Below are 20762 nucleotides of genomic sequence, written 5' to 3' on the forward strand. Positions count from 1 at the left end.
ATTTGGCTGATTACATAATTGAAAATTTTAATGGTGAATATTAATCCACAATGGCCCATATTGGGTTTTATAAGCAGGCTGATCAGGATCTGCAGCCTGTCAGAGAGTGGCGTCAGTCTGCGGACAATGTCGCTCTCTCTCTTTATATTACACAAGTGGCATGGCTGACACAGCAGAGCACAGCCAGTGTTCAACGGCACTGCCGTCTACTTGCTCACGGCACATTTATGGTTTGTATTTTCAGTCAGGTTGGAAACTACACGCAAGCAGAAAAATTATTCCTCGACTTGTACTCATGTGTCAGTGCGGCATTAAGGAAAAAAAGGCTGAGGGAAATCCAGAAGGCTTTGGCCGTCTGCGTATCAACATTGCAGTCTGTGGGTAATTAGCTAGCTGAGCAGCAAAGCTACTGTGCAGCTCTGACTGAGCCTGCACCATGGCAACACAGAGCTGTGTCTGAGCACATGCTCTGATCTGTCCTCCCTCCCTCTTTTTCTCCTCCTTTTTCCCTTTTCATCCTCTCCCTCTTCCCTACTGGCTTCTACACCTCTCTTCTCTTTTCCGTACGCCTCACCTCTCATTTGTTCACCTCTCCCCTCTTTCCCATTGCTCCCTCTCTGCCGGTCTCCTCTCTTTAATCCCTTCCCTCCCACCCTGCTCTCTTGCATCATCACAGCACAAACTGACAGCTGAAAAGACACTCGCTGGTTCACGTTCGGGGAGGGCTCAGCGATGCTGCTTTTCTTTGATAATGTGAAGATAGGAATGAGAGTTGAAATTTGGAAATCAATATGACATGTAAACGTTTTATTTTGTAATGAAACATTAGCTGGGTTAAATTTTCTTACCAAAAGAAGAAAATATTGGATGTAATCTATGTCAATGAGAGTTGTTTAGTGCAACATTCTGTGTATTCTGTGTATCAGTGGACACTTTTTAGAAAAGTGGATTGATGCTGTCATCATATCTGTACGCTGCATATGAAGCCAGATGCAGGAAACAAATTATATTGAACTACTGTACATGTGTGTTAAATTGTGGGTAATTCTGTTTCTCCTTCTTTCCGTTCAAGCTTAACTAAGCTAACAATCTGCTGCTGCTGGATTTTTGAAAAGTAATCCTGTATATTAAAAAAATAGCATCATATTTCAGGGAAATAGGAGAAAAGGAAATCAAATTAAGCAGCCATAACATTATTTTCAACCTTACAGTGAAGTCACCAACAGGCTTCTCAAGAAGCGGTTTGGTAGGGTCACCATAGCAAAATGCTGACTCAACCTAACTTTAGATCAGATCAACCTTCTGCAACAGACAAAGAGGAGGACCAGCCTCATTGAAAACAGTTATAATGTTCCCAACTGCCAGTCAACCACCTGGTCTAGGAATGCCTCAGAGTTTCTCAGGAGGAGCTGGAAAATGTTACTGGGGTGAAGGATGTCTGGGTTGATGTGTTTGGACTGCCAGCTCTGTGAACCAACCCCCTTAAGGAGAAGAAATCAGATCGATCGATGGATGCTTTTAGTCAACCACGCCCATAATCATGCCTAGTAATGCAAAACTTGTTGCCTTAACATCTTACAAATGATTCTGTTAACAATTTCACTGCTAAGTGAAAAACTAATATTTTGACACAGGTGTTAATGGAGCTTTGGGGGGCCAGTCTCACATGAACAGTAGTAAAAATAAATTTCTTTTCATATCCAACATAAATCTGATTTAACTTTCATGTAACTTAATGTCAAATCTGAGCGTCTTATCATCTGCTTTAGAAGAAAATAATGTGGCTGACATTAAAAAAATGTTCATGCCCACAGATTCATCCTCCAATGTCGACGATAGAGCATGATGATGGTTTACAATGTTTCCTGTCTTCAAAATACCCACAAATAAAATAAGTCGGGCCAACATCTAAATGTATGTGTGTAGGATCTGGTGCTTTGTCAACTTTAGTTTAAGAACATTAATCCGATCCACCCTGCCCAGCCTTATTACACCTGGAGCAGCACAGTCTGGATCAATAGGCGTCTTGTAGCTTTTAAAGGGTCTGTCAGAGAAGACGTCTGCCTCCTGTATAAAGCAGCCATGTCACTATGCATCCTGATTTATTTCCAGCTGCTTTATAAAACGCAAATAAAAAGAAAAGTGCCTGCTTTGTTCTTTCTCTACATGTCTGAGCTTGTGGGATGTCAGCTCTGAGGCAACTCTTCCTGTCATTACTTAAAAGGTAACATCAGACCTTTTGAATCATTGTTTGTGATAGAGGAACATGATCCTTTTTAAAAGAGCTGATCACAGCGTACAGTTTCCATATCAGGATTAAACTCTTGTTTTTAAAGAACATACTGCACATTTCACAGCAGTGGGAGTAATAAGAGTATAAAGAAATGTAGGTTTGTGGAGTATAAATACTGCATAATTATCAGAAAATGAAACCAAATGCAAACTTCCAATTTGAGAAGACTAATGTTAAATCCAGGCATGTATCTCAACACTTAACACCAAGCTGTACCATTTAACAGATATCTTGAAAGTTTTTATGATAACATCTACATTTTGCAGAAACTTCCAACAGCACCAGCCTTGCCTTTGCACTGACATTTCCTCATTGGCAAAGCACCAAATTTGTGCTCCACCGAAAGTGATTTCACTCCCCAGGTAGTGCACTGATATAATAATCTTAATGAGGGTGTTACAAATGACTTCATAGCTTCGATCTTCACAAAGTACTTAATTACAAAGTCTTTTAGAGGAGAATTTCTGAATTACACTGCCTTATTAATCAAATTGTGTAAAACTTTATCAATTTACTAAAGCCGGCATATAAATCTAATAACAGTAGCCATGAATTATCATTTTTGTACATGAAGCTCATTGACAGTGAAGCTGCCAAGTGAAAGGTTGGACCACCGCCTGCTAACACACTAAATACTGGCACGTTCAGTAATCACAGTAATCCAGCATCATGGTATATAACAGTAAGAAAAACTGTTTAGGCTATGATAAAAATCTGTTCTACTGGTGAGCAACAAAAACCGTTTGTGAAAATTCAGGCCCTTAGTAATTTGTGTCTCTTAACCAAATGTGCTATGAAAAATCAAACTATAAAATATTAAGTTATTTTCAGAGTAAAACACTTCCTGTTGGTGCCAGATAATACTTCTCTTAACTTCAATAACAAAACACCATAACAAGGAAAGCCAGGCCAGGAGTCAACAAGTCAGAGGTTTCCAAAAGTCACTGAAGACATCATGGAAACTGCTGACTGTCGTTTCTGCAGGAAATCCTCTGTCTTTTAACTTCAGCTGCCTGGTGGTGCTGTGCCATGCTTTCAATAATACCAATGTGCTCTCTGTGAACTGGTGCATCCTTACCACAAACAGAACTGAGTGTTAGATAACAAAGCATCATATTCCTCCTAATACTACATCATCATGAAATAATTAAAAGATCTTTGGGTTAAGCTGACTGAAACAGTCAGTATATTCTCTTATAATAAAAGAGGGCCTCAGACCACAAGCATGTCAGACACTTTAGCTTAAAAATTAACCTTTAGATAACTTCAAGAAATATCGTACCAAATTTCAAACTCAAAAAGACTCATTAAGTTCTTCTAAATTTCTAAATAATGTAGCTGTTAATATGTGGCACTTTTAGAATCATGGTTTAAGAGTTTTGTGGTGAACAGTTTGACTTATTTAGGAGTACACCACCTGAGTTTGCTACCCAGGGATTAGATGTGAAATAAGTTCATGTTAAATATGCCCACTACTGCACATAAATGTTAACTTTTGTACTTTTCTTTTAAAAAAGGTTTTGCTGTAGTTCATCAGACTGGGAGGAACTGTGACTCTTCATTTTGGATTTGACACCAAACTATAAATCCATACCTCAACCAAAAGAAAAATCTAGAAAACTTAAAGTGACAAGTCATGCACACCACTGTAAACAGTGTAAAAATATTTAAAATTGTAATCGGTATAAGTGGAGGCAATTAAATGTGGAAAAATAGGAATTGCCAAAAAAAAGCACAGTCAAAAAGAAGATAAAAAGTCATGAATCCACAAAAATGACTTCAAGGCAGTGAGTCTTCAAAACTAAGATGTTGGATTAGGCTGGGATTGCTTGAACTGTTTTGATCCAAACCAAGATGAGGGCAGGCCTTTTGTGATTGTCTCTTTGGCTGAGATGTGTGCTTCAATTTTTCCAAACTAAGTGGTCGGTGTGTATTGTACTTCAGGAGGACCAGGACATTTCCTGTAGGCCTGAGGGTCTGTTTAGCCATGAGCTGTCAGTCAGTATGCACCCAGTGGTCTTGCGAATGTCACAGTTCGATCATAAAGTCACAGCTGGAGATCTTGTGTTGTTTGCGTATAGATGCAGAAAAGATGATTGGACTTCAGGCCAAAAACGTCGCACTTCTCTACAATATGTGGTGCTGTAACCCTTTTTGATAGGCAAACCTGAGTGTGTATTGAATTAGCTTTAACAGATCACTGTTTTGTGTTTTCTCCCATCCATTAAAGTTTCATTCCCTTAAGATCCATTAAAAAGAAGGTTGTTTCCTCCTCACTCCAAAATCGAGACTTGTTGCTCTCTTTTGCCATGCTATTTGTGTTTGTTTGTTTGTTGTGTTGGAGTGCAACAGCCCTGTTTATTAAAGTCATCTACTCCCTCACCCGGTGAAATTTGCTTGCACCAAACGCTGAGACCTCCCGCTTCCTACCCAGTCTAAATGAAATCCAATAGCAGTCGCATTATCTACATGGTGATCAAGCAATGCTCAGTCTGTTCTTGGTCTGACTAAGCTGTTTACATGCATTTCAACAGTACGATCTGCAGATTTGGCTCATAGTCCGACTACTTAGGGTGCGGTCACAGTGGCCATTCAAACGGTGCCATACTTACAAATCCCCACCACAGCGCCGTTCCCTTGCTAAAGAACATGACCAGGGGTCACACTACTCCAATATGAACCAGACTTTAGACACACAGCCCACCTACATCATCGTGCAGTGTGTGTTTACACGAAGCGCAATCTCATCAGAGTCACTGATGAGAGGGATGAGAGGAACGGCTGCAGCAGTCATATGTCATGGATTATACCTCATGTCCGCGAGCTCGTGCTGCTGCATGAAGTGAACCGTGCTAAAGCCCACCTCTATGAAGCGTGCCAAAGCAGAGAGGTGAATCGTGATTAAGCATGGCACACTTGCTGTTACACTGGCCAGACGATCTGGACTTTAGGGTCAAAGCGTGCTTAAGCACGGTATGGTTCACCAGTGTGACCGCGTCCTTTAGCTGCATGTAAACACAGCCTACTGAGTGTGAACAGCAAGAAGGAATAAACAGACTTCCCCACCTGCATGCATTATCATAGGCCTCTGGGAGCCTTGTAACTGGTTTATTGTGCTCAATCATTTGCCATAGCTCTCTACAGTATGACTTCCCAACATGTTGCTGCTGTCTGCGTGCTGCTTCTTGGACAGCATTTTTGCCAGGTGGAATAGAAAGGGAAGAAAGGTGGAGCACAGAGGAAGAGGAGTAGAACGAAGAAGACAGAGTGGACTGTGACAGAGTCAACACCTGACCTGAATTATTTGCCTGGTCCACCCCTGCTCAGTGGGTGGATGAGGTCGATTTCTACTTACAGAAAACAAAGACTGATAATAATCAGTAGAACACATTTCAGAGTTCATGTGCAGGTCTGTGCTCGTGTAACAGACATATGTCTGGAAATTATTAGCTGTCCTCACGTCTTGTTTGCTCAGCGGGGGGAAACAGGAAGTCCATGGGGGACCAACATATGCTGTCATAATGTACTGCATGTGTATACTGTTCATATAATGAGGTGGTGCTTACAGAAAATGCTCTTTGTATGTGCTAGTGGATAATACAATTTAAAGTGGTTTAGGAACAAAACGATTTTGAAAAAGGTTGTGGATAAAAAAAAGTTTGGTCAAAGAATTGAGCTGGTAAAGAACGGCAAACTTGCGGTCAGCTGACAGTCTCACAAACTGGGACAAAAACTGGCCCGAGAACCAGAGAATCTAATAGTGCCCTGATCTTCAGCATTAATTAATCATTTTAAGATTTTTCTTTTGTAGTTCAGTCATATCCAGTGGGTCATAAATTTATAACAAGCACAACTGATGAGATATGTGCCAAAATATTCAGCATTCTGGTTGTGTTCATCTTTTTTTATCCAATATTGAAAAACTGGGATTGCTCATGCATTTTTAATACCCCAACAGCCACCATTAATGGGACAATAAATAATGTATAGATAAAATGTAATTGTATCCATAGATGATAGCAAAGAGCGCAAAAATGAAGATAAATACTTTTTCCATGTCATAAATGTGCAGTCAGGGGTTGCTTGATTCGATTAAAGAAAGAACAAGAGTGATAGGACACATTTACAGTATTCCTGTAAAACACAGTATGTGCATCATGTATCAAACTCCTCTGGTAGAACCGAAGCTTTGGTCTAAATGTGTCTGCCGCAGCAGCATCCTCTCTGAATTCTGCTCTACACCCCAAAATGAAGCCTTTGATTCGTACTATGCATGTAAAAGGAAAGAGCGTAGGAGGAGAAGAGCAGTGGAAGACAGGATCGGGATGATAGAAATGAAGAACACTGAAAAACAGCACACACAATGCACACACACACACATACACACACACACACACACACACACACACACACACACACACACACACACACACACACACACACACACACACACACACACACACACAAATGAGAGGCCAGACCAAATGGCTGAGGGGCTGCTTGGATAATGCATTAGACAGAGATGGCACTCGGAGCAGCTACACATGGTAAGAAACGCACTGCTGCGCCAAATGTCCTCCTCATACACACACAAACACACAAACAAAAAACACACAACAAACACACATAAACACAAATACTTACACAAATTCCGAGAAAATGAAAGAAAGAGCTTTAACCATGACCAGCAATAGTTGTAAGTAAGTTATGCTAAACAAAATTAAGACAGAGTTTCACTATCAAACATGCACCTGTCTGTATCTGATAAACCAATGGCCACACTTTGAACCCTGGTCCGACTTTTGTGATGTTAACTCTGACTCTTCTGTAACTCTCATTGTAGTTCCTGCATGGATTTAAAGCTGACCAAAGTATGATTTCCTAATCCCAATCTGAGCAAGCCTATCAGCACTGATCTCTGCATTTTTTTAACTGATAGACAATATGAGTCATCGGCTATCGTAGGCAATGAGCATGTTTTAAAACAGAAAGGAAATGCACAACTAACCTGGCTTTAGCAACCCTGTGGCTAAAATGTCAGCTGTCTGGAAATACTTCAAACTAGAACACAAAAACAATCCATCAGCCTCTAGAAATATATGAATTATAACTGTTTATGAGGGGGTATCACAGAGCTACCTTCAATACTACCAATCAAAAACAACATCTACAAAGTAAACACGCAACCGATTACAGCATGTTGAATATAGCAACTAATACAAACAGAGAAGGCAGTTGAAAACATGGTTTTAGACAATTAGCACATGTGGGGTAAAGAATGTAGGTTTAATCAGTTTTCTGGAGCTCCACAGTATGTTCTGCTGTCTCCACACCACGTTTCAGACACTGCCTCACAGGAAACATTATGTGAGCGCTGTACATTTTAGGATAAGCATTTTGATTAAAATAAATATGACACCGTTCTGAGTAGAGCCCGACCGATTAATCAGTTGGGCCGATTAATCGGGCCGATTATCCCCGTCACCGATTCATCAACATCGGCCAAAATGTAGCCGATAATAAAAAATTTTGCTCCGCTGAGATTCTGTCGCTCCTGTTCCTGTGTGTCTGTGTGTTGGGCTGCACACTGCCTGAGTGCCCGCCCACTCTGTCCACCATTATGTAATGTAAGACTATAGAATGCCGTTTTAACGTCGTGTTAGTTGCTTTTGAAGAAAAATGCTACTGTTAATTCACACGTCCACCATTATCTAATGTAAGACTAAAATGCGTTGTGTAAGTTGCTCATTGTGTGCTTACAGTTTGACTTTTTTTTTTCTACTTTCTGTGTTTAAAGTTTGACTTCTTTATTTATTATTGTGTTTACAGCTTGTTCTTATTTATCATTGGTCTACACTACAGTTCTTATGTTGACAGTTTTATAATCAAAGTTCCTTGTTTTAATTTAATAGTGTTCTGTCTCTGTCTTGAATCATATGGGTATTAAAATAATTTGTGTTCATATACAGTATATATCCTGTGTATATAAATGTATTTATTATATATATCAGCCTAAATTTTGGAAATCGGTCGATATATCAGATATCGGCCGATATATCAGATATCGGCTGATATATTGGATATCAGCTTTTTTTTGCCCCCTGAATCGGTATCGGCATCAGCCCCAAAAATCCCATATCGGTCAGGCTCTAATTTTGAGCAGATCTTTTGATTTTATGTTTTACTGCAATTCTAGCCGGTCCAAGTTACATGGAATAAGTCATTGTTAAATTAATTTGTTTAATTCAGTGAAAAAAAAAAACAGTGCTAAGTTTGAACTGGCAGATACTCACTAATAATAGAAATAAAAATCTGACCAGGACCATGGGCTAATTGTGTTTAAAATTTTCTTTGCTGGTTCAAGGGTTTAGGATGGTAACTCTCTTGATCTGATAGAGTACAAGGAAGAAGTTGGGCCTTTACCTTAAAACTGAATGTGGTTGGGGCGCATACCCTATGTACAGAGGCTATTACACTTGTCACACTGCTTCCCACCCTCTACTCCCACACTTCCCATCTTCAATTGTCAAATAAATAAAAGGCAAAATGCCCCAACACAACTTAAAAAAGGATATAAACTAAAGGGATTTCATCCAAATTGTCATTATTCATTGAAAATAATCACACAATCACAAGTTTCTACAACAATGTTTTTATGTACTATCAAAGAAAATGGGGTCCCAGTCCCCCAAAGCTCGACAGCTAGATGAGATCCAAGTAGCTAGACAGAAGTTTACCTGCTAGCTTTCTGACAAAAAAATGATTATATATTATGCAAATATTAGGGGTGTAACGGTACATGTATCCGTACCGAACCGCTCCATAAGGCTGTTCGGTTCGGTACAGTGCTGTATTCGAACGAGTACAGTAAGTTTACGTTAGCCGCTACACATGGCTCTTCAATATTCACGTGAGTACTCGTCTATGATTGGCTGAGCAGGGAAGGCGTTTTAATATTCATGAGGAAAGTGGTCTGCGATTCGTGCTTCGCGATCATGTGCATATCATGTGGACGTGACGTCTTACGGTGAGCCAATCAGAAGAGCTTCCGTAGCCACAGGAGCTTGTGACTGATTTGTGCATCATGGCTGCTGCTAACGACCAACCAGAGCTTGAAGAGCCTCCCCCCTCGCTGTATAATGGCAGGTTTTTGGTTTAATAAACATGCTAAACAAGCAAATGGTTTTGCGTTGTTCCATACTGTACTGAAAATGTACCGAACCGTGATTTTTGTGTACCGTTACACCCCTAGTAAATATGTTCCGCAAATGCTGTTATCATACAAATAAATGTCAGACAAGAATAAATCAACCTTTGAGGAGATGTTTTAAAATTGTCACTCTGAAAGCTTGGTACCACCATCATGTAAGCTTCACACAGCACTGAATACACATCAGCTTATTACCAGACTTCTGCTGAAAGCTGCTATATTTTATGAACACCAATAACTTGTTTCATCCAAATCACATCCTATCAAACATTGTTCAGCCACTGTAGATTTAACTCAACACTTCCTGCAGATGTTTCAGATTAAAAGCCCACCTTGAATAGGAGAGATCAATCTCTTTGAACAGAAATCTGTTACTGTGAAACATCTGAGCAGGAAGTGTCGGAAATCATAGACAGTTTCTCAGAAGCAATTTAGCTCCTGAAAAATGGAAGCAACAGGAAATAATTAGTGAATGAAAACAATATTTCAGTTGGAGAGGAGAAGAGGGGCGGATGTGACATGGTGCTGCACTGATGTAAAAATTCAGAGTGTTTAAAGGCCTCTGAAAACACATGATCAGTTGAATTTATACGGGGAATATCTATACATTTTAGCTTTTTATATAGAGCTTTCTTTCTTTCTTTTTTTCACCTTAAAGATTTAAAGATAGGAACTCTCTAATGTTACAAAGAGCCCCATGGGAAAGCGAGTTGACCATGAACATAACAGATCAACAATGGGATTCTGCTTTAAACCTGGTCCATTCCTCCTCGATATGTTAACCTTATTTAATGCAGAGTCCCCCATAAAAGACTTGCTAATGCAAAATCACCCAGAATTAACTCCACTCTTAGTGACACCTGTAAAAGATGGTCATGTCCTAAACTGCTGTGATTTTGGGACAGCACTTTTAACACGTTAAGCAAAGCATATAACCAGACTATCACCTCCAACCCTCTATCAGCGATTGTCGGTACAGCCCCTGAAACCACCTTCTCTGTCCCAACTAAATGAGCTGTTGCCTTTTGACCTTGTTGACTAGAAGATTGACCCTGCTCAATTGGAAGCTGGCTAGTCCTCCGTTGCATGCTTTCTGGAATAAAGAAGTTCTTTATAATCTAAAACTTGAAAAAATCAGGTTTGCACTAAAAGGCTGTGTTAGTAAATTTCAAAGCTCATGGAGTCTTCTCCTCCTGTACGTTAACTCTCTTTCTCTCTCCCTGATAAAGACTAAAGACTAAATTGCTCTTCTGACCTCTCTATCTCACCATGCAAGCTGTTTTCCCCCTGCACTTTCAGCTTTACCTATCTATTTATGTATTTTCAGTCTTTTTAGATCTCATATACATATGTACGGCCTATGCATGCATACACATACACTTTCTATTTGACAGTGTTTTTATCTCTTCACGTTTCCATGGCATCAATTGAACCATTATTGCTTATGCTCCAATATGTGTTTGTAAACTGGTATGCTGTTTTTAAATGATTACCACCCCCCACCCCTTTTTCCTTTTTCTTTAAACTGTCTCTCGAGGATTGTCCGTCTCCTTTTGAATATGTGTGTCTGTTTGTGTGTGTGCACAGGTGATTAAGTGTTAATATGTGTTATGTCCCTGGTTGGTTTTGACTTGAAATAGGTGGGTAAATGGGAAGAGGGAGGGGGGACAAGTTTGTTCACATGCTACCTCTGAGTTATACTACTGTCCTTTACAAACATTTGTCAACTGCAAAAAAAGTCAATAAAAAGAGTTGAAAAAAAAATCATAATGTGGTCAGCAGGTGAGTTATCTGATTCAGATTTTTTTAAACCTTAAGACAAGTATGTTGTATTATAATTCAGCTGTCGTCTCCTGTTTCTTTGGTACTGTAACTACTACCCTAGTGTAGAGTGTTACCAAAATAACAGCTGATATGATGGTTGAATAAAAGCAATAAAAGCACAAGCGCTGTTGAAAGCACCCACACACCCCCACAAAAATGAAGAGGAGTCAGAAGGCTTAGGGACCAGCTCTTCTCTGATATTGATTGGATATACACATTTTCCACAGCAGCATGTGGGTGATGGAGCTCGTACACCTTGCTGAAAATGCTAGCACAGTCTTGTTGAAACAAGCTTTTGTATGTGGCATGAAGTCTTTTAGGCACTGATGTCTGATTCTTTAAAGTGACAGCAACAGTGGTTTAGCATTTAATGCAGCCGCCTCATCCCATCAAAGGCCCTACGTCTCTCGCTTCTCCCTCCAATAGGAAATCTGATGCTTCCATCGCTGAATCAGGAGTCCACTCTGCCCTGCACAGCACAGTCACATTTCTAGGCCAGTCGCTTCTGTGATCAGCAAAAACCTCTAAATAAAACAAAGCAGGCAAACAAACAAACAGCATTCCCCTCCCTTCTCTTTTCTTCTCTTCTCCTCCCCTGGCAGGCAGAGAGAGTCAGAGAGGGGAGCAGGAGAGCTGATATGGGGCTGAGCTCTGGCAGCGCCTCTGACAATGACCATATGTATCACAGGGGCATGGCAGCCTCAGCTTTCAGCAGGACAAACAACTCCACATACAGGCCACTGAATCTGTAAACTGTACAGCGCTATATACATCACAAAGCTGTTGCCAAATTGCATAACAAGGCACTTTAGATTAGAAATAAAACTTCAACACATCCCTGTGTGTCCTGCATTTCAGAGAGGACCTCTGTGTCAGTAAATAAAAACAGATTCAGTTCCTGAGCATTGTATAAAGGTAAAGAACAACAGCTGAGAGCTGCTGAGTGGAGGCTGTGTAGGAGGAGGTGGGCTTCAACACAGCTCAGGTCCTGGGTCACAGCTACAGCAGCTTTCCCTGCACACCAGCTCTTCAGCTTCTGTAATGGTGGCTCATAGTCAAAGTCTACCTCTGCGCCAACGTCAACATCTGACTTGCCTCTACTCGAGCGCTCCGTCCTTACCCCCTGTTACAACGAATAAAAAGCAAACCTCTGTCAAATGGACATAAATATTGCAGCACACCTTGTCCCTTGTGTTTTATAGTGCATTTCCTATGAATCACCGCCCTCTTTTTACCCACAAACTTTCATGGGTAAAAAAACACTTTGTTAGGGGGGTAAAGGTCTGTGTCGAGTGTGTGTGTGTGTGTGTGTGTGTGTGTGTGTGTGTGTGCTTATACTTCCACTGTGTGTCGGTGTGTGTGTGGGCGAGGGATATGCAAGAAGAGAACGGAAGATACTATGTAGGAGTTTGCAAGAAGAAATCAAATTTTGATTTTGTATGAGATGTTGGCATATTAATCATTTCTTGATTTAACTGTTTGAAAGCCTGAAATGCTGTTTTCCAAAAATGCGTTGCAACAATCCCAAAAAATGTTTTAACTTTGTGTGCAAGTTCATTATCTTGTAGAAACTCTGATAATGTTCCTATTATAAGAGTGTGTTCACATGTTTTCTCTAAAAACTTCTAGAAAGATAAATGTTGAAAATTGGTTCATCACACATGGTAACAAAGTGTACACAGCCGCTTCCCAAACTCCTCATATCATGCACACAAGATAAAAGTAGTTCTAATTTCAATACATGATGCAGTAAATTTGTCTTCCTCCTACTGCAAAAATTAGCAAACTTTTAGAAAACTTTCTGTACATCTTTTGCTTTATTAATAATAATAGCAATATATGATAAATAAATATCTAATGAATTATTGGCACTCTTAGAGTCTTTATCCAGCTGTGTCACCAGAGGAAAAGATTTGAGCGATGATTCGAGGGTTTAGATTTTGCACATTTCAATAACATCCTCGTATCATCTTGACACTGCTTCCTGTATTACACTATTGGATGATATCATAGTCTTTTAGAACCAAAACCTCCAACATGCTGACAAAATGACAATGATGGAGAAACTACGCTGAACTGGATCTTACTGCCTGAGTCTAATCTTTCCAGGAAATGCAGGTCACACACGACTAAAGGTTTGGAACTCATTTTTCATCAAAATCCACTTACTTACTGACGACTGCAGCTGTTCTACACTCTCACTGGAACTACTTCAGTTCATAAAACTCCTGTAGAGCCCCTCACGTTATTACCATCAGTGCTCACTGTGGTTAAATATTTTATACTGCCGTGCACAATTTGAAAGAACGCTGCAAGAAATGGCGAAACTCTATCATGATGTCTTACAGAAGGGTTAAGCACAGAGGTACGTTTGAGGTGTACATACAGTACTACCAAAGTCACAATTAACAGCTTTTTCTCTGAAGAGTAAATGTCAGTTTAGTCTGCCGTCTGCAGTTACTGATTGTTTCTTGGTGACTTACACCTCACCACTGGGGAAAGCAGACATTATGTAAGTTGGTAGGTCCAAATAAGGGAGGCAGATGCAATAACTCACAACAAAATCCTTTCAAGGCTTGTTGGGTCCAGTGTGGCAGAGATGGGGGACGACATGGGGAGCAGGGTCTTAAGATGAAATGTAATCTGATGCTAAAGCTTAAAAGTGATGTCAGAGGAATTATGACTTCACAAGTGCTGTGCCGTCATGCATGGGGTGAGACGAAATGGTTACAGACTTTTACTCCTGTTGGTTCTTTCAACTTGTGTGAAATCTTTGGCTCCAACTTGATTTTACGCTTTTAATCTTCTATATGGGAAGTCTCATTTTATCTGTACCACATTGAGAATAAGTGTGAGGACGATGCTCAAATTAATGTAAGCACAAGTGGAAAAAGCAAAAACCTTTCAGAAGAAAATGAAGCCTGCAGCCTTGGATTTCTTTCAGAAGAGGAGTCATGTCACAGATGTGCAAAGGGCCAGAGCTGTCACATCTAACAGCAAGAGGAGTCATTGCACCTAATAAAGAGTCAAAATAATGTACAAGGTGCACAGAAATCTGGGGTGAAGAAGCCCAGCAGCCATCCAGCACCTGGAATATTGGCCCGATGTGCCAGGCGACATCACAAGTCATTACTCTGACACTGCTGGCCTGACAGAAATGTGACCAAATGGCAGCCCACAAAAGAGAGCTACAAGCAGATGTATGAACATAAACATATTTATGAGTTTACTAACAAGAAAGTCACAACAAAGTGGTGCTTTAATGATGGGGCATGTTGCTGGAGGTCAAGTTTTCCTGATCTTATGAGGAGAAGTACTTTGATTTGGGGAGGATGAAGGAATGCTCAGTACCATTGAGAGAAATGTTGGATCATATTTAAGATCAGACTATCTTCTCAGCTCCAGGCAACATTGAATACATCCACAACTGTACGCCTTGAAGCTTTTCTCTGTTCTCTTTTTTTAACTTGACCAATTTATGGATACCATTTCTTACTGAACGTGACGTGAGATGATACCAAGCACTTATTTTGTATCAGAGAGATACATTATGCATGACACAGGTGGAAAAATGCTGATTGATGTTATTGGCCAGCTTTGGCTAACATAATACTTTAATAATCTGTTTTTTTTTCCCGACAGCTCTATTTTATACTATTCAGCAATTCATTTTCTCTGCTGTGTTTCCACATTTTTTATTGCTGTATGGCGACCCAAAGTTTAAATCAGTCATTGTGCTGAATGTGTTTACAGCAACTTAACCTGTAAGTGTAATGAAAAAAGTTGTATCCATCTTTGCTGTGTTTAACAAATAAAACAAAAAATAATACACAGGTTGTAGACTCTCAGATAGTCTAAGACAGACTGAAGCCAAAACTTTTGGAGCTCCCCCGGTGGTTGACTGCAGAACAAGTCTTAAAGCCAGCCTCTACCTTTATAAAAGAGGAGCATGGGTCAAGAAAATCAAAATACACATTGTTCTTTTCCTCAAACATGGTTTCTGTTAATATCGCCAGCTGGTCGCTGATGAATGTGCAGGTGTTCATTTTTCAGTGAGGATGGCTTTGAGTTGTTAGTTAATTGATATTAAAAACATAGCTCTGTTAACAAATGCGGGCAGCCTGCAGCATTGGCAGAGAAGAGGAACTGATACCGAAAATGTGCCGAACAAGCCACGAGTTCCTGAACTTTCCATAATGTGCTTGTCTTCTCTCATGAACACAAAAATGTACTTATGCAGAGGAAATCTGACATTAAATCAGGAAGTCAAATCTGTGTTTTGGTTAGCATAGTTAGGGTTGTGATGACAGTCACGTGGCCTTACTATCCAGATTGCCCCTACACATGCCTTACCTCCCTCAGTGCCTATGCCAGCACCCATTAGGACGGTGCTTTGGCTTCTCTTTTCACAAGAGGAGGCGATGGAAACAGGCTGGAAGTATACGTAAATGTAAAGCCAATGGAAAAGATACACTAAGTGATTATGGTTTTGGTTGCTCATTCGTTGACTGTTTTTAAATTCTAAGACAAGTACACGGATAAACCTCTCATGACCTAATGAGAGTATTTGTGTTTTCAGATGGAGCCTTTCAACATAACAGCAGGGGGTCCAGCTCAAGATATCTGGACATGAAGCACATGTAAATCCGGTCCTTTAATACGGCTGTTACAGGAAAGACAAATCCAATCTGACAAACATGTCGTCTTAAGACGGATGTACAAACCAATGACACCAATGTTACTGTCAAAGACACACTCACACACATACACACACACTTGATCAAGGCCTGAAACCTTTCAGGTCATAATCACTGAAGTACGTTCCCAACATTGAACACCATCATGCCTGTGCATTCACTGCAGAGTCCTGTGACAAACAAGGGGCCTGGCAGATTATTTTGGGGCCAAATCTTGATGCTAATAAATAAAGTAAAATGTAATTAATATTTAAAACTAATCATAGCCACAGAGCTGGAGAACATACAAAGACAGATTGGAGCCCTCGGGGAGAGGAATAAGAGTTCTGACTGAAGCTCCCAACAGACCGAGGTCTCTACTTTCCTCAGATTTAAATCAAACGCTCTTATATTTAAGAATGTTCTAATAATCCTGACGTCCCTCCTCTACGATTATCCTCGTAAGTTCCTGACAAAAGCAACAGGAATGTTTAGTAGATGATAAAGGAGGCTGGATTAACACAGCATCATTATGTGTAATGATTCCCTCGCACATACATGGAACGTTATGGCGTAAACACTCACAGAAGCTGTTTAAAAATGTCAACGATGTGGTCATAAAAAGCCGGTTCTGATCATTCTGAATAACTGTGCAAGGTTATTGCTTTTCATCGTGCTAACATCCAATACACGAGTTGTTATGAAAGCTATAAGATAACAGACGTGCGAGTGTGTGTGGGGGGTTTGGGCGTGTGTGATAACTGCCCTGCTCTCTGGCTGTGTATAGGTAGTAGGGGGAAGGGTGGCGTTCACATCTCCCACTCAAGGATGAGCAACGATGACTGAGGAGAGCATCTTAATCCACTTTATGCTGTGCTTCAGCTTGGTCATGGAAAGAGGAGCACATTCTGCTTTTCACGTTTTTTTAGGAGATGGAGGGACAGATGCTTGTCCACAATGTCAGGGCCTTGCTTGCTTTCTCTCTCTGACAGCACCACCAACTGCCTCCTCTTACATAACCCCCTCCCCCTCTCCAGGCCCACTGCCTGCCTTTATTGGCTTCTTTCTCTCTTTTTCAACCTAAGCATTTTCACCCCACTGACTGCTGCCTTTTTTCCCCCCTTCAAATCATCTATCGCTGATTCATTCTCTGTGATTCCAGCCGCTCAGATCCTAGTCTAGGTACTCTGAACTACTGCTACAAATGCCAGGATGGGAATTTCTCTGCAGAGTTTGCATGATACAGCCAGAAAGCAATGTGTCTTCAAATAGACGGGACCAGATGAGAGGCTACTGAAAGGTTTGCTAAGTACATCAACATGTGATCGTTACGTTGATCACAATGTAGTTTCAAAAGATAATTTGTTAAATGGATTTTGTGTGACATGAAGGACGCATACTGAATATATATGCTGCAAATGAGCGATAGAAAATTAGGGGGCAATACTGATGGAGAGTCAAATCTCTATGTAAGCAATAAATGCTTACATAATCACATCTGCTGTGAGCTTCCAAATGTGTGAAACATGGAACAAGCCTGATTGGTCTGCATGCAGCTGATAAAAAAAGGCTGCAGATAATTTAAACACAACCCAGAAGAAAGCATCCACCACTCATTCACCACCTCAAATCTAAAACCTTCACCTGGCCATAGTAATCTGCTAATATCAGTCAGGTTGCGTCTCATTTGTGGGCTCAGCTCAGGGGATTTCTTCCCCTCTGCCAGTGAAATTTCAGCCTCCATTTTACCCCTGTGCTTCTCCCCTCACCTTCTTCCTGTCTTCTTGTTGCCTCACATTTCTTGCTCAAAAAAGCGCCATCAGAGGCAAACGGAGGAGCGACAAACAACGCAGAGGCTTCGCTCGCAGCGAATATGAGACTGCATAGACACATACTCATGCAACGCCAGAACCATTCCTTGAATCTCATGCTCGCCAAGCCACCCTTCCCCCACCCCAGCTCACTCTCGTGCACACATACGTGCACCTTGCTTAATTAAAGACTCTGAAGCTGTTCTGACCTATTATCAACTGTAATTTACAAATACATGTAAATAAAGGAAGGTACTGGAAAGAAAAGAGACTGCTGTAGAGAGGTGGTTTTATCTGCACACTTCAGCATGTATGACAAGCAGCATTCAGACACATTTTACTGCTTGATTATCAATTTTATGATTAAGAACTTTCATATTGTGATACTTTGATGCAAAATGGCCTGATAAGAACAACCAGGAGGAGATCTGAGCTGGAATTGGAGACTGATTTGAACTTCTCTAAGCTGATGACTCAATATATTGATCTCATAATTAATTTCTCATATCTAATTTCTCATTTTATGCCAGAAGCTGTACATATAGCTTGAAATAATTGAGAACTGCGTATCAGTGCTGCTTCAATGAATGGAAATGCACCATTTTTTTGGCCTGTGGTCGCTGCATCGGCATAAGCCTCTGATGACATACACAAGGTGTGTTAAACCTATAGGCATTACTCATCTGTATCAAACCCAAACATGAAGATCATGTCCATGTGTGAGCAGATGATCTGGATCAGCCCTGTTCTGTGTTCCTCACTCTGCGTCTAACAGAAGAACCACAGTCAACAACTGGTGAACGAGAGGGCTTGGGGTGAATACTAAATATCAATTCTCTTCCCTAGATTTAAAGCTTCAGCTGATACATGATTGTGTCTGTTTTACTACAACTCATCTGATCCCAGGTCCCTCAGGCCTGAGCTTACTAATAAAGAGAGGAAGATGAGTTACCTGGTCGTACCACTCCCGGTTAGTACAGGTGCACTCGGGCCACCATCCACCTTGTCCGCTGGAGTTGTTGCCATTTACTTTGGGGCCACCTTTGGATTGGCCCTTTGGGTTTGGGCCTGCAGGGCCCCCACCAGACATAATCTTGCCCTTACTTCTCCCTAAAGTGCCTCCTCCTCCTCCCATGCTTCCACCTCCCCCTGAGGCTGGAGGGGGTAAGGTCTGGCCTCCCCCATACCCAGGTGGGTATCCATAGGGCTCAGCCTGCCAGTCTCCTCCGTATGCAGGGGCGTCCATCCTACGCAGGGCAGCCATACGGGTCACCTCGTAACATTCTGGGCACTTGCAGCAGTGGTGGTGTTTGTGCATGCTGGCTGTGCTGGCTGGGCTGACGCTGAGCCGAGCGGCGTGGCACTCTGTCTCTGCTGCCTTCTCAGATCTCTCTCAGCACGCTGTGATCGGCTCACGGAGCACTAATGCCGACGGAAATAACACTAATCACAGGAATTTCTACAAATTTTTTCCTTTTTTCGTCAAATCCTGTCAGTCTCCGTTTTTTTTTTGTTTTTTTTAATTCCTCTCGGGTGTAGAAAAAAACGATCGAGAGGGATGGGAAGCAGCAACAGGAACACAAAAATACAAAATGGGCACGTAGTCTTTGTCCTCTTGATGTAGAAGATCAAAGGAAATCTTGAAAATATTTTATACTACCACAGAATCAGAGACCAGCCCCGATGATAGAAATCTCCTCTTGCTTCTCTTGGTTCACAGTGATACGCATATAAATTCATAGATATATATATTCTTTTGTTTATATATCATATATATTTACACACACAAATACATATAAAAATATTAATATAAACAGACGAGCACAAATACAGATATGTACAGGAATAAATGTATATATATAAATAGCTATATGCGTGTGTACAAATATATATATAGATATATAAACAATATGTATAAATAAATGATATCCGCAGATGAAAATCTTCCTCTGGTGATTCTTGGTATCTTCCGGCTCCGTGAAAATCTCTTGTTTTTTCCTCCTGCGTTGAAAATCGTCTTCTTTCTCTCTGTCTCCTTTTCTCAGCCTGCAGAGAGGAGCTGAGCTCTGGATCGCCTCTCAGCCAGCTTGCCCTAGATGTGGATTATTCAGAGGGATGCGAGTGAGCAAGAGGGAGATGGAGAGGGAGAGAGGGAGAGAGAGAGGCAGGGAGGGTGGGGGACTTCATAGCAGCATCCCTCCAGCACCTCAGCCCTGACAGCCACAGCCAATCAACTAGCAGCGCTGCCATCAGCAGCAGCAGCAGCACCAACAGGACTAAGCGCTTCACTAGCTGCTTTTAAAGGGCCAGCAGCACCTAAAAAGAAACACCACTGCTTGACAAGGGTGAAAAGGTAGTGCTTCACAATTCAAAGCACGATAAAAGCACTGCGTTTGTCTATTTGCTCAACAAAAAGGTCAGAAAGTCATAGTCTGTAATCCTTCAATGCAGTCCCTCCACCCTAATCCACTAATTATGAGTCTAATCCATGTTTTTCATCAGACCAATGCAGCCGAAATCCAACCTACAGTGAGCAAGCCCTGGTCACTGGTCACCTCCGTGGTCATCTCTAGTTCAGCTTTCTTGTGCTAATGGCTGGCAACATTAGGCTCTGTGTCATGACACACGTGTGTGAATAATCTCCCAACTGAAGCAGGTGCAGCAGATGAAAACCTCTTTCCTCCTGGGTATTACTCGACCTGCCTCTGACTATAACATGTCTATGTATCACCCTGCAGTACTCCACATCACTCTGCATACCTCCACCTATTTTTTATAGTGAATTTTAGCACCGGTTCATTAGTGCTGCTGTTAAATTATTCTTTAATTTAGCACCTGCTCGTATCACAGGAGTGGGTCAAAAGCAGCACAATAAGAGAAAACGGCACTCCTGAAGCCTTGTCAAAGAACCACAGAGGTAATATGCATCTTATGTTCACAATGATGAC

General features: G+C 41.1%; 1 protein-coding gene across 6 annotated transcripts in view; it reads right to left on the minus strand.

Moving 5' to 3' along the window:
• The window catches only part of dlg3 (discs, large homolog 3 (Drosophila)), a 93062-nt gene that overhangs the window by 47927 nt on the left and 24373 nt on the right, over window positions 1-20762 (minus strand). Inside the window, exon 1 of one of the 6 annotated variants that reach the window (XM_074674815.1) lies at window positions 18767-19925. The exons of 3 other annotated variants lie outside the window; for them this stretch is intronic. In XM_074674815.1, the coding sequence (XP_074530916.1) occupies window positions 18767-19132 (366 nt within the window). In that variant the 5' untranslated portion in view covers window positions 19133-19925. Of the gene's footprint in view, window positions 1-18766; window positions 19926-20762 lie in introns of those variants that run through there. 2 more of the 6 variants (XM_074674817.1, XM_074674819.1) reach the window with 2 other exon arrangements.

Source organism: Halichoeres trimaculatus, unplaced genomic scaffold, assembly GCF_033239565.1.
Source record: "Halichoeres trimaculatus isolate MK-OKI-2021-1 unplaced genomic scaffold, fHalTri1.1 fHalTri1_scaffold_7, whole genome shotgun sequence".
In the NCBI taxonomy this organism is placed as follows: domain Eukaryota; kingdom Metazoa; phylum Chordata; class Actinopteri; order Labriformes; family Labridae; genus Halichoeres; species Halichoeres trimaculatus.